At 45.4% G+C, this 12,358-nt stretch overlaps 1 protein-coding gene across 8 annotated transcripts in view; it reads right to left on the reverse strand.

Annotated features, from left to right (window-relative positions):
- The window catches only part of LOC137431270 (uncharacterized), a 917,646-nt gene that overhangs the window by 192,080 nt on the left and 713,208 nt on the right, over positions 1-12,358 (reverse strand). For all 8 annotated transcript variants that reach the window (XM_078781781.1, XM_078781779.1, XM_078781782.1 and 5 more), the window contains 2 exons: positions 953-1,223; positions 777-854 (listed from right to left, as the gene is read on the reverse strand). In XM_078781781.1, the coding sequence (XP_078637907.1) occupies positions 777-854; positions 953-1,223 (349 nt within the window). The remainder of the gene's footprint in view (positions 1-776; positions 855-952; positions 1,224-12,358) is intronic.

The following is a 12,358-nucleotide window of genomic DNA, read 5'->3' on the forward strand; positions in this document are numbered from 1 at the left end:
GCAATTGGAATTATCCGAGTGAAATAACAACGATGTATTACATATGCATACAAGCAGTAGGTATGTTTTACTGCATATACGTAACTGGGGTTATCGTTTTTAATTTTCCGGAACGATCGAGGCTGCGGTCTGTTGCCGATACATCGACCAAATAGAGGGATGTGTCTGCTAAGAAAAATAATGCACGTTGGACATTATTCCAAGCGTCTGCTGTGGTATGAATATAGATAATAGCATCATCCCTGGACTTTTGTGGTAAAAGGTATGGTATCAAGATGACAACAAGATCATAAAGAAAATAACATGATCCCACAAGCCACTCCCTTATGGAGAGGGTGCTTCCGGTCAGCCCAATATTACAACATTATTTGAAATCATTTAGCTGCAATAAATATATCAGGGTACTGGTACTGATTTCTAGCAACTTTCTAATTTCATGCGAAACAATTTACATAACATGACATCTCTGTTTGTATCACAAGGCTAACCCCCGCTCTAGCAGGGAAAATGGCCTTAAAATGCATGTTGTGTTGTTGTTGTGTTTGTATCACAAGCACAAAAGGGGCAAAGCTATTAACACCCAAACACACATGCTCATTCATCTCTGCCCTGCCACATCCTCATCATTGATACACAAGTACTCACGACCTCCAAACCCACCCCTACCAACCAGTCAAAACACATACATGAAGTCAAAAAGTTTCGGCGTTCTCACTTTACAACACAGACAATCCTACGTTGCATAAGTCATTCTTCAAGAAAAAGGTGCCATCTACCATCCTCAAAATCTTCCATTGGCATTCTGCTGCTGTACATTCTTGGATGCTTCCATGGAGGACTGCGCAAGTCTGGATCTGTGAAATAATAGCATTTGTATCAGGCTTGATCTCTGTGTGACTTTCAGATAAAAAGTTGCTGACGATGCAACACGTGCTGTGAAAAAAGCTCTCACCTTGTGGGCTCTCAGTCCGTGGGCTCTCAGTCCGTGGGCTCTCACTCCATGGCCTATCACCCTGGGGCATTTCACCCCGCGGCGTCTCACCACGCGGCCCCTCACTACACAGCGTCTCAACATGCGGCGTCTTCCCACATGGCATTTCACCAGGCGACATCTCACCCATATCATTGTGTGGAATCTCATTGCGCGGCAATGTATGTATTATTGGTTCCATGCCATTTGGTGGTACTGGCGGGGAAAATCTTTCAGGGTCTTCATACACAATCTGCAACAAAATTAAAACTTCAATGTATCCATTCCGCCAAACGAAACTTGATATAACCCAATCAAAATTAATTAAAAACAAACAAACAAAATGACAGCACCATTTAGTCCTTGAGCCAGACCAAAAGTAATGCTCCGGCGGGGGGAGTAATTCTCATTATGATTTTCCATTAGACCAATGTCTCAAGTGTCAGAAAAGGTGTGATGGACATCTGAGAACGGTAGCTTAGTGCCCGGATGGACGCCATCTTTGAAACCACCCAGCTCGAAAATGCCCATTTGGTGGGGTACATTGTTGCACGTGTATCTGGACTTCTATACTAGCTATCGATGTGCGGTTGACGACTAAATATACGTCCGATGTGTACCGTCTAAATAAAAAATAATATGAAGCATTTTGTTTTAGATTAATTATTATAAAAATCAATTATCGAAAAAAAATCATATATTTTTCAATATTTTATTATTAGACTTGTACTTTTTTTAGTGAAACAACACTGGTATGATTTTCCAAATTATGCATTGTGCTACACCGTTTATCTGTCTATAAAAATAACTCAAAAACTAAAACATATCATCCACCACGAGTTTACAACAAATAAATGTAAAGAGGCATAAAATGACTTAGGCCGCCGCTGGCATTATCTATTCTGACGATAACGCAAGTTAGGAATGTCGTACGGAGAGGATTTTAACACCATACGATATCTAATAAGCAGGCGGAAATTGTTACATAGGAAATCTGCACTTTGGTGGCCATCTTGGATTTCAAAATGGCCGCCAATTATATTAATTATTCATTACTAGAGTTTGGAAAGACGTATGGAGCTGATTTTAACACCATACGATGTATATTCCTAATAAGCAAGCGGAGGTATCATTGAACATGTCATGTTTTAGTCAAATAACACCGGTATGATCTTCCAAATTATACATTTTGCTAAACCGTTTATCTGTCTATAAAGATTTTCAGGCAATTTGGCCTGCATTATAATAGAGAACAACATATGCTATACAATATACAGTGCACACAAAGTTAATCATCAGAGTCGCCATCAGAGTCATTGGCATCCTGAGCCACGATAGCATCATCCTGCACCATGTTGGAGCATCCCTGCAGCTTACACACAACAGTGCACTTCAACCCATTCAGTATGCAGGAGCAATCTGACGGTCGACACGTCCTTCTGCATGTGCATGAGATGAGATTCAAGACGACATCTGGAGCTGGTAGACCCGCCATCCATCGGATTGTGAGCGAACCGCCATCATCGAGTTCCCAACCATGTCCTGCTGATGGTGTTGGGACGTCTGGTAGGTTTTCAAGGCTGCGTCGCCAGATAGCCGCCTGATAGTTGGCCCTAAGCGTATGCTGCATCAAGGAGTCTTCACAAGGCGGCAATTGTCCAGATTCGATCTGGCCCTTCTTTGCGCAGAACATGTGATAACGGAGCGAATTAACACCGACGATCTTCGTGTTCTTGGCGTACAGCTGACACGTGAAGGCCTGAATGCTATTGAAGACGTCTGTTGGTACATTCCACGAAGATCCCAGATCTGTGAATGCTTGAAGATACAGCTCATTCGCTTGCACAAGCTTCAAAGCCTTTATCTTTCCTTGGCTAGCCAGAGCACTCACAGTGTCACACCCGCTCCATGCATGAAGCCCTGGCAATGCACTGCAAACTCCAGACCCCAATACCGCAGCCAACTTTCCAACGTCGATCATTCTGACTCGAACCTTTGTTCCTCGTCTGATGAAGAGCTGACTATCGATGGTTCTGCTGAGATGAAGACTGATGATCAGAACGTCGGTGTCATCTGCCACTAAGATGATCGTCTTGTAGTGGGTAGCGGCGTGCTTTGCGTGGAGAAACATACGCGTGTCTGCTTCCTCGTGGCTACATTCGAGTGCTTGCACCAACTTCCACCTATCGCGGGTCAGTACCAGACATTTTTCACCACAGGTGACATACAGTGTTCTGTTGCCTAGCTTTTCGCGATTTGTTTCATGTTTCCACGACTCCGCCAGAAACACAACCAGTTTCTCCTTTGTCTGGCTGCAAGCAAGGAGACGCCGCCAGTTCATGATTTTGTGTGCGGGTCTGATCTCGCTGAAACTGATGCCTTCATTTGAACCGCGGTTCACACGCTCAGCTGCTTTGATGGATTCTTCTGTGTATGTGTCAAAGACAACATCGATGCGCTCACTGCCTTGACCAGCGTGAAGCGCTGCAGCAAGGATGCGGTCAGATAGTTCTTCGAACGTGTCGTTCTCGCCATGCATCTTTTGTATGAGAGCCATCGCATCAATTATTGTTGCACTTCGCTTGTCAACGTTCTCGGCTGGTTCCACAAGACCTTCCATGTGTTTCGCAAGTGCAGCTTTGTTCGTTTTTTTCATTGACCCATCAACGTTTGCCAAAGACCATGGTAACGGCCCTAGTGGGTGACAAAGGACAAGTTGCATGTCGAGGTTCCTTGTCTTGGCGATGAGTATCATGGTGGCAAACAGTTGTCTGTCAGCTCTCAGGACGATCTCCTTGTTTGTGCCCTTCACAACTTTCTGCTTGATCTTACCAAAGGTCTTCAAGTTTAGCTTGTTCAATGTGTCATGAAAGCCTGTTCCCTCTTCAAGACGTTTCTGGAAGCTTTGATACGCCGCTTCCCCCTTTTGCAGGGTGTTGAGTAGGTCATTAGAAACGTCCTCCCTCGCAGCCGCTCCGGTAGATATACTGAGAAGACATGACGGATCATCGGCGAATGGATTGGTCCAGTCATTTTCCAGTAGATCACAGATAGCTGTGACGCCAGACTCATCACGTTTGATGCGAGAAGTAGACAAGTCAGGGTGCTTGGCGTGAGATGTGTCGCTGCCATTCACAAGGATAGTTTCTCGTAGTTGCCTCAGTGCAGTAGCCCGATTTTCTGCAGTTAGATAGTATCGCGACACAGCCCCTTGTCGAAGACTAAAACCTCGTGTTCCTCCAGCTGTTTGCGTATCTTTGTTTACTGTTTCTTCTGTTGTCTGATCAACAGCGATTCTGGCAAATGGATTCCCTGGTCTAAGCTGTACGGAGAAGTAGCCTTGATTGAAATGCCTGTACAACTCGGGGCATGTTTCGTGGAGTTGCGTCATCTGTGCATAGTACACTGGTAGATATCTAGCATAGTTCACCTTGTTCATTGCGAAACACCAAGGGATCACTCTTCTGACACAAGCCAAGTGAAGCATCCAGTCGCCTTCTCTATCCGCACGAATCAACCCCAGCAGGGTCTCTACCATATCAATATACATCATCCAGAAGCGAGCCAGGTCTCCATGTTTGGTTCGCAGAAAATGTAGGTATTTCGCGAACATGTCAAAGCTCTGTACACATGAATCATCATCGAGAGCAGCAGCGAGAGTCTCGTGGCAAACATCCTCCTTGATGCTGCGAATTTTGAGGTCAGTGCTTCGAATCTGGGGTTCCTTGTCAGGATGATTGCTTTCTATCCACACCTGGAAGCCCTTCCAAATGATGCGCATTAGTGCCTCGTACATCAACTTGTGGAGTCGCACAGCACGGTTGTATTGCTTGCCTTCCAGAACCCTGTTGATGGAACCTTCAGCGATTACTCCTGACTCAACAGCTACATCCCGAAGGCCTGCATCTCCAAACATTTTCCCAATGCTCGACATGAAGTTACAGATGGTATGGAAGTTCCCCATCATGAGCACGATTCTTCCATATCGATCGACATCTTTCCATGCTATTTCGGTCGCCTTAGCAAATAGTGCCTGGTCTAGCACCACCGGTATACGCTCAAGCTGAAGTGATGACATGATGTTCAGAGCTTCTCTGAGGATTTCTTGCACTGTTGCCATATCTGTGGCAGGCGCGTTTATAGTCGGCAGGTAGCCAACTACATCTTCCGTCACCTGAACACGATCTCTAGTCATGATGTTGAAACCAGTCCACGAACTGATTGTCTGGTCGCATGGTTCCAGCATGCGAGTCATAATCCATACGTGATTTCGGCGCTGCGCAAGGGATGTTGCGCCTGCAAGAGTGTCAGAAAGATCTGCAGGCTTGATTGCAGGTGGGCCCTCTCGTTTCCCACCGCTGTATATTGGAACTAAATCGCTGGATGACGGGATAGATCGCTTCTTATCTGCTTTGGATACTGCCGATGGAGGTTGGGGCGGCAAACACGACTGCGACTTCGGTTGGACGATGATACCGTTGACGCGATGCGATGTTCCGCCACCACTCAGCGATTCCTCTAGCCTGTCGATGTTATCGAATGCTAATACAGTCGGGACCGAAGGGTGCACATGTGACGGAAGTGGTACTGTATCTTTCTCCACACTTGCTAATTTGTCTATGCATAGCGCTGTCTCGATTTCTTCCAGAACTGTGTACGAACATCCGTGCCCGAGTCGATTCAATATTCTGATGACCTCTGTATTACTGGTGAGCGTTTTCATGACCCACGGAAGTAGGACATGCTTCGATGTTCTGATGGTACCCCGGTGTACAGCATTGATGATATCTTGAGCCATCGACCATACCAGTGTGTCGGCACGCGCAGAGCTACCCCCACTCCCGCAAATCAAAGTATGCAGAAATACACGAAGAGAGGTGATCCCCCCCCCCCCCCCCCCTCAGAAATTAATCAGGTCACCGCAACAAATCTCAGACTGAGATATAGAATATAGAATATAGCTATAGAATAGACTGACGTCACTTTCGGCACTGGGTTCTGTGGGTTGATTATCGGCGGGAAATTCCAACTGACATAGTTTCGGTTTGTGGAAAGTGCATGCCTTTTCATATATTTTTTGTGTACACTCGTGGTGGATGATATGTTTTAGTTTTTGAGTTATTTTTATAGACAGATAAACGGTGTAGCACAATGCATAATTTGGAAAATCATACCAGTGTTGTTTCACTAAAAAAAGTACAAGTCTAATAATAAAATATTGAAAAATATATGATTTTTTTTCGATAATTGATTTTTATAATAATTAATCTAAAACAAAATGCTTCATATTATTTTTTATTTAGACGGTACACATCGGACGTATATTTAGTCGTCAACCGCACATCGATAGCTAGTATAGAAGTCCAGATACACGTGCAACAATGTACCCCACCAAATGGGCATTTTCGAGCTGGGTGGTTTCAAAGATGGCGTCCATCCGGGCACTAAGCTACCGTTCTCAGATGTCCATCACACCTTTTCTGACACTTGAGACATTGGTCTAATGGAAAATCATAATGAGAATTACTCCCCCCGCCGGAGCATTCACTTCAAAATATGGCCGGTTGGCTCAAGGACTAATTGTGTTTCTACATATGCAAGAAACCAAAGAGGCTTGGATATATGTATGTATGTATATATGTATGTATGTATGTATGTATGTATGTATATTGTTGCGGATCTCGAACGCCGGCTCTCCCCTTATCAAGGGGGGGTTAATCCCATTGTCCTTTTATCTGGCCGACGCGAGTCCTGGAAGTTATACGTTCCTTCCGGTCGGTATTAAATAGGGTTATTGGTCGACTTAGTACTAATACCTAATTACTAACACCGACCGTGAAGCAAGGAAATAACTCCCGCCCGAATCACGGCGTTGGTGGACACGCCGAGCGAAGCGAGCTGCGATTCAGGCCGTTAACAAGGACTAGACCCGATTATGGCGGTTCCGATCATGCCACGTATACCCAATGGAGAAAAGACTAGGACGATCGGATTAAAGAGAAACCAGAAAGAACAGGGCAATTTATTAACAATTTACAGAAAGAAGAGGAAACGAAAGAAGGGAATGTACAAGGAAGAGGAAGAAGCAGTTACACAGGGCAGCCTTAAACAGCCTTATCTTATTCCCTGGACAAACGGGCCCGTCTAACATACAGACACTCACACGGGGATTGTAGATGGTAGGGTGGAACAGGTTGATGGTCACCAGCACGTCCAGGCTCCAACCCGGCTCCGGTCCAGGCTCTGGTTCAGCGGACGAAACCCGGCAGGCAGCTCTTCAGTGTAACGCGAACGGACAATTATATCTCGGGGGGAAGGCTGGTGTCCTGGCGGCGTACGTAATAGTTGCACACTCGCGCCAAACGCCCCCTCTCCAAGGTCCTGCTTTGAGCTCCCAATGCCAATGAGCCCTCTCTGATCAAGCGCATGTACCCACGAGTTCGTTGTAATGTGCGCCCTCCCAATACGTCCTGTCAACACCAATCTTTCAACGAGTCTTCTCAAGGCGAGCTCTTCTCATCAGTCCTGTTGCCAAGCGCATGTACCCACAAGTCCTCTTTAATGAGCGCCGCTGCATAAGTCCTCTTTTATGAGCGCCGCTGCATAAGTCCTCTTTAATGAGCGCCGCTGCATAAGTCCTCTTTAATGAGCGCCGCTGCATAAGTCCTCTTTAATGAGCGCCGCTGCATAAGTCCTCTTTAATGAGCGCCGCTGCATAAGTCCTCTTTAATGAGCGCCGCTGCATAAGTCCTCTTTAATGAGTGCTGCTGCATAAGTCCTCTCGAAAGTCCTGTGAAAGGGCTTTGTGCGCTCGCTTTTATATCTCAAGCAGCGATCGCTCCGCCAGCCCAAAAGCCATGCCTATCAGGCGATGTTACTTCAGCCCTGGTTGGTTGGTTAAGGCTTACCGGCCCCGCCCTGATGGTTGGGTGACGTGGCCACACCTACACCTGGCGCTCCGCCCCCTTTTTCCGGGCCTCACCTCGTGGCTTATGGCGGCGTTGAGCAAGCTCACGGGCAGCGAAGGCTGCTGCTGCTGGCCGAGGAGTGTACCAAAATTGGGAGGGCCATGGGGCACAGACAGGAGGGCGCGCTTAATGGCGTCGTTTGGAGAGGGAGGCTGTCAAAATGGACGGAATGGGGCCTGCACCTTATGTGATTGACACAACGCAGATTCAACTATTGGAAACATGGCCTTATCTATACACATACTAATGAAATAACTGAAGTCCTATGGTGACCTACGTGTTGCTTGTGGCCTATCTATGGGGTGCTACCTTTAACCTTTAACTAGGGCATGCCCGTACTATATCTATATCTAAAATTATATCCCCCCCTCTATTTACATGAAATGGTTTGGTCCATGAAATGTTTTGGTCCATTCGCAACGCCAAAGCGAACGGCGAACGCTTTACATGAAATGGTTTGGTGCATGAAATGTTTTGGTCCATTCGCAACGCCAAAGCGAACGGCGAACGGCTTGCGAGTACAGTGACAATCCCCCCGGGGTTTTTATTAGTTTTAAAACATAGTTTAACGCCAACATAGCGCCAACATAGTTTGCAAACGTGAAATAAATGAATACGCTCTCAAATGTGCCATCCGAGGCAGAGTGTGTTCGCCACGTTCGGCACACGCGATAGCTCGCTGCTCTCTGATTGGTTGAATCGTTTTTTGGACATAGCTCGGTAAGTAATTGTCCGATTAATATGAAACCTTGAAAAGGCACATCCTCGGGTCCCCAGCAATATACCTGGCAAGTTGCAAGTATATCGGACCCGTGGTTGTCGAGAAACAGCGGTCACAGACAAACAAACAAACGTACAAACGTACAAACAAACAAACACACAGAGATTACTGGAATTATAGATAGATGGGCAAAGGCATTATCTTCATGAAAAACGACTGATTTGCTTTTCTCTCCAGGAAATGTCTTTTGGAGGCTGGTATTTCGACCCTCAATCCTTTCTCTAATATTTTCTGGTATTCCTTGGCAGTAATTGACTGTTCACACCTTATACACCAGCTCACCAACACCAGCAGACAAAAATGCACCCTAGACTGTAATTCTACCTCCTTCATGCTTCACAGTTGTTGAAGTGCACACTGGGTTGAATCTCTCACCAGATATGTGAATGCAACGTTCTGGGGCATCACTGCAAAGCTGAAGTCTTGATTCATCACCCAATAGAATAATCTGAAATTTGTCCTGAATGTTTTTCTAAGATAGAATTTAGGCTTCTTAGCACATCTTCTTGAGGTAAAACCAGTATCAGTCAGCCTTCTTGTGATGATCCTTATGGAAACAGTTTTGTTTTCAGCAGTTCTGAACTACTCTGACAGTTTCCGCAAGCTTTTCTTTCTTTCCAGTAGAACTAAGACTTTTAGTCTCCTGTCATCTTTACTTGCAGTGGCTCTAGTCCTGCCAGATCCCTTTTTCTTTGCAGTAGAACCAGTTTTCCAGAACTGTAGACCTATTCCCTTTATGGTAGGCAGAGAAATAGGGATGTAATTCTGCTTCTTCAGGAACTTGTGGATTTCTGAATTTGTCTTGCCCGCTTGACGAAGACAAACAATTCGATTTTTAATAGAATTGCGATGTCTTTGGTGGCATTTTCAAATCGAAACAGAAACATGATCTCGTCCACACCATCTGTTCAAGTCATAAATTAGAGCAATTTGGGCACTACATATGCACTAAACAGTCAAAAAAAACATGACAACACCCTAAAAATGCATTGCAGATCTTTAAAAGTATACTTCTAACAGTAAACTATTTTTTTGAATGTTTTTGTGACACAGAACAACTCAAAGCAGTCTTATCTTCCTTTTTGATGGGTAAAAAATTGATCTATTTTGTCTCACCTGGGATATTGGCCATTAAAAATGAAAGGTGAAAATCGGGAAATTTTATTTTAAAAATTTGAGAATAAAGTTTCTTTAAAAATCATGAACTTTTTCATTAAAATTGCTGCAAACCACACGGAGGGGTTTTAGCTACTGTAACATGAGTAAACAATTTAAACTGGAATATGTACGACCCATCTATGGCTCAAATTTTGAAATAAACAGCCTGGCTCATTTTTCTTGCCCCAGAGTGTATGTATTTCAAGATATTTTCCTTTATCGATGACAACATGCCATTAATACAACGTTTTGAACTATCATGAGGTGTACATAAACTGTAAAATAAAAAAGTCACCAAGAATGCAGCAGTGATTCAGGTAGACGAGCAGACTATTGATGTCGTAAAAGGGCAGCAATAATGGAGGGAATGGCAGAATAGAAAGGGAAAATTGAGGAGTACTGCAAATATAAATACTGTTACGTTTATGGAAGTATATGAAAGAATCCCATAGTAAAGGTAGGATTGTATAATCATAGCATGGACCGTGGACGTGTAGGAGAAATCTCGATGTGCTTAAGTTGGGAGACTATAGCTGAAGATTGTTTATCTGTCTTCACACGAGGGGAGAAGCAGTGATAATTAGTTTTTTTTTTTTTTTTTTTTTTTTTTTTTTGTATACAAGATCGAGGCTCGTGAAAGAGCGAACATTAATCACACAGAAAGACAAACAGACACATAAAACAAATAACATCGGGAGCGGTAGACAAGATGGGGAGAGAGGGGGAAGGACACAAACACAACATTTGAGAGCAAGGACCGAGAGACATGGAGACATTGAGAGATCTGTGGGAGGGAGAGGGCTTTGGGGGGGAGGCATGTGAAGGGGGGGTGGCATGTGAAGGGGGGGGGGGGGGGGTGGGAGAGGTATAAACATATGGACACTGCCAGGATTTCCAGGAAAGAAGTTGGAATTTCAAACAAGGTGGATCTGGGGTGAATTAGTGGGGGTAGAAAAGATCAAGGTTATGGATGGGGGAAGATAAGAGATGGTGGTGAACAGCTGTTTTAAAGACCTGGAGGGAGGAGAGGGATTGAAGGGAGTGTGGGAGTTTGTTCCACAGGCGGGAGAAAAGAGGAATGAAAGAGTGAAGGTGAGCAGAGAGCCGAGATTTCGGCAGTTTAACCATCAGAGGGTTGCTGGCAGATCTTGTGCGACCTGTAGGAATATTTGGGGGACAGAGCACAGAGAGAGCTGGGGGAGCAAGGCCGGAGAGGAGTCGGTAGAAGACAGAAAGGCCACCTACCTGCCTGCGGTGAGTGAGTGAAAGGCCCTCAGAGATAGCTTCATCGCGGGAGATTCCAATGATTTTGAAAGCTTTGGATTCAACAGCGTGAAGCCGAGCCAGGTGTGAGGCAGGAGCACCAGCCCATAGGGGAGAACAGTATTCCATTGAGCTGCGGATGAAAGCCTTGTATGTGGTGAGGAGCTCAGGTGTGCCGAGGAAGGACTTCGCACGACGGAGGATGCCCAGTCGGCGACTGGCTTTGGAGGCCAGCTTGGAAATGTGGTTTTCCCAAGAAAGATCATGGCAGATAGTGAGACCCAAAAGCTTGAGTGACAGAACTTCTTGGAGAGGATTGTTGAGAAAGTAGATGGGAGGGTTGTCCAGTCGATCTTTTCGGAGAGACATAGTAAGAGAGTGAGATTTGTCAGGATTGAAAGACATGTTCCACTTGTTTGACCAGTCTGTGATTTTGTCCAGGTCTTCAGAGAGTGAGGAGGCTGCAGACTGCCGATCTGAGGGAAGAGGAATGGAGCGGCAGAGAGTGGAGTCATCAGCAAAGAGATAGAGAGGATTTTCCAGAGAGTCGGAGAGATCATTGATAAAGACCAGAAAAAGCACAGGGCCCAGCACACTTCCTTGGGGAACTCCAGCCTGAACAGGAAGGGGAGATGAGAGAAATCCATTCAGGGCCACACGTTGACTACGACCAGAGAGGAAGTCCGCAAGCCATGCATGGAGATTTCCATGGATACCATAGGAGGAGAGTTTGGTGAGCAGAGCTGGGTGCCAGACCGTATCAAAGGCCCTTGATATGTCAAGGGAGACAGCTCTGATTTCCTGTTTGGCATTGAGGACCTCCATCCATTGTTGAGACAGCAGAAGCAGCATGTCCAGAGTAGAGTGACCTGGTCTGAAACCAAATTGATGATCAGAGATCAAGCCATTGGAGAAGAGGAAAGATTTCATATCCGAAGCAATGATGGATTCCATGACTTTGCTGATAATTGGGAGCAGGCTGATTGGTCTGTAGTTGCAAGGATCTGTTTTTGCACCTTTTTTGTGTAAAGCGGTAATGTTAGCTGATTTCCAGGATGCTGGCAGATGACCTTGAGCAAAAGATAGGGTGAAAAGAACAGAGAGAGGGTGAGATAGAGCGGCAGAGCAGGATTTTAGGACCCGTGGGCTGATGCCGTCTGGTCCAGTTGCAGAATCAGAGTCGAGGTTTGACAAAAACTCCTCCACCTTGTCAGGAGA

The sequence above is a fragment of the Myxine glutinosa genome, chromosome 7, assembly GCF_964187855.1.
Source record: "Myxine glutinosa chromosome 7, kmMyxGlut1.1, whole genome shotgun sequence".
Lineage (NCBI taxonomy): Eukaryota > Metazoa > Chordata > Myxini > Myxiniformes > Myxinidae > Myxine > Myxine glutinosa.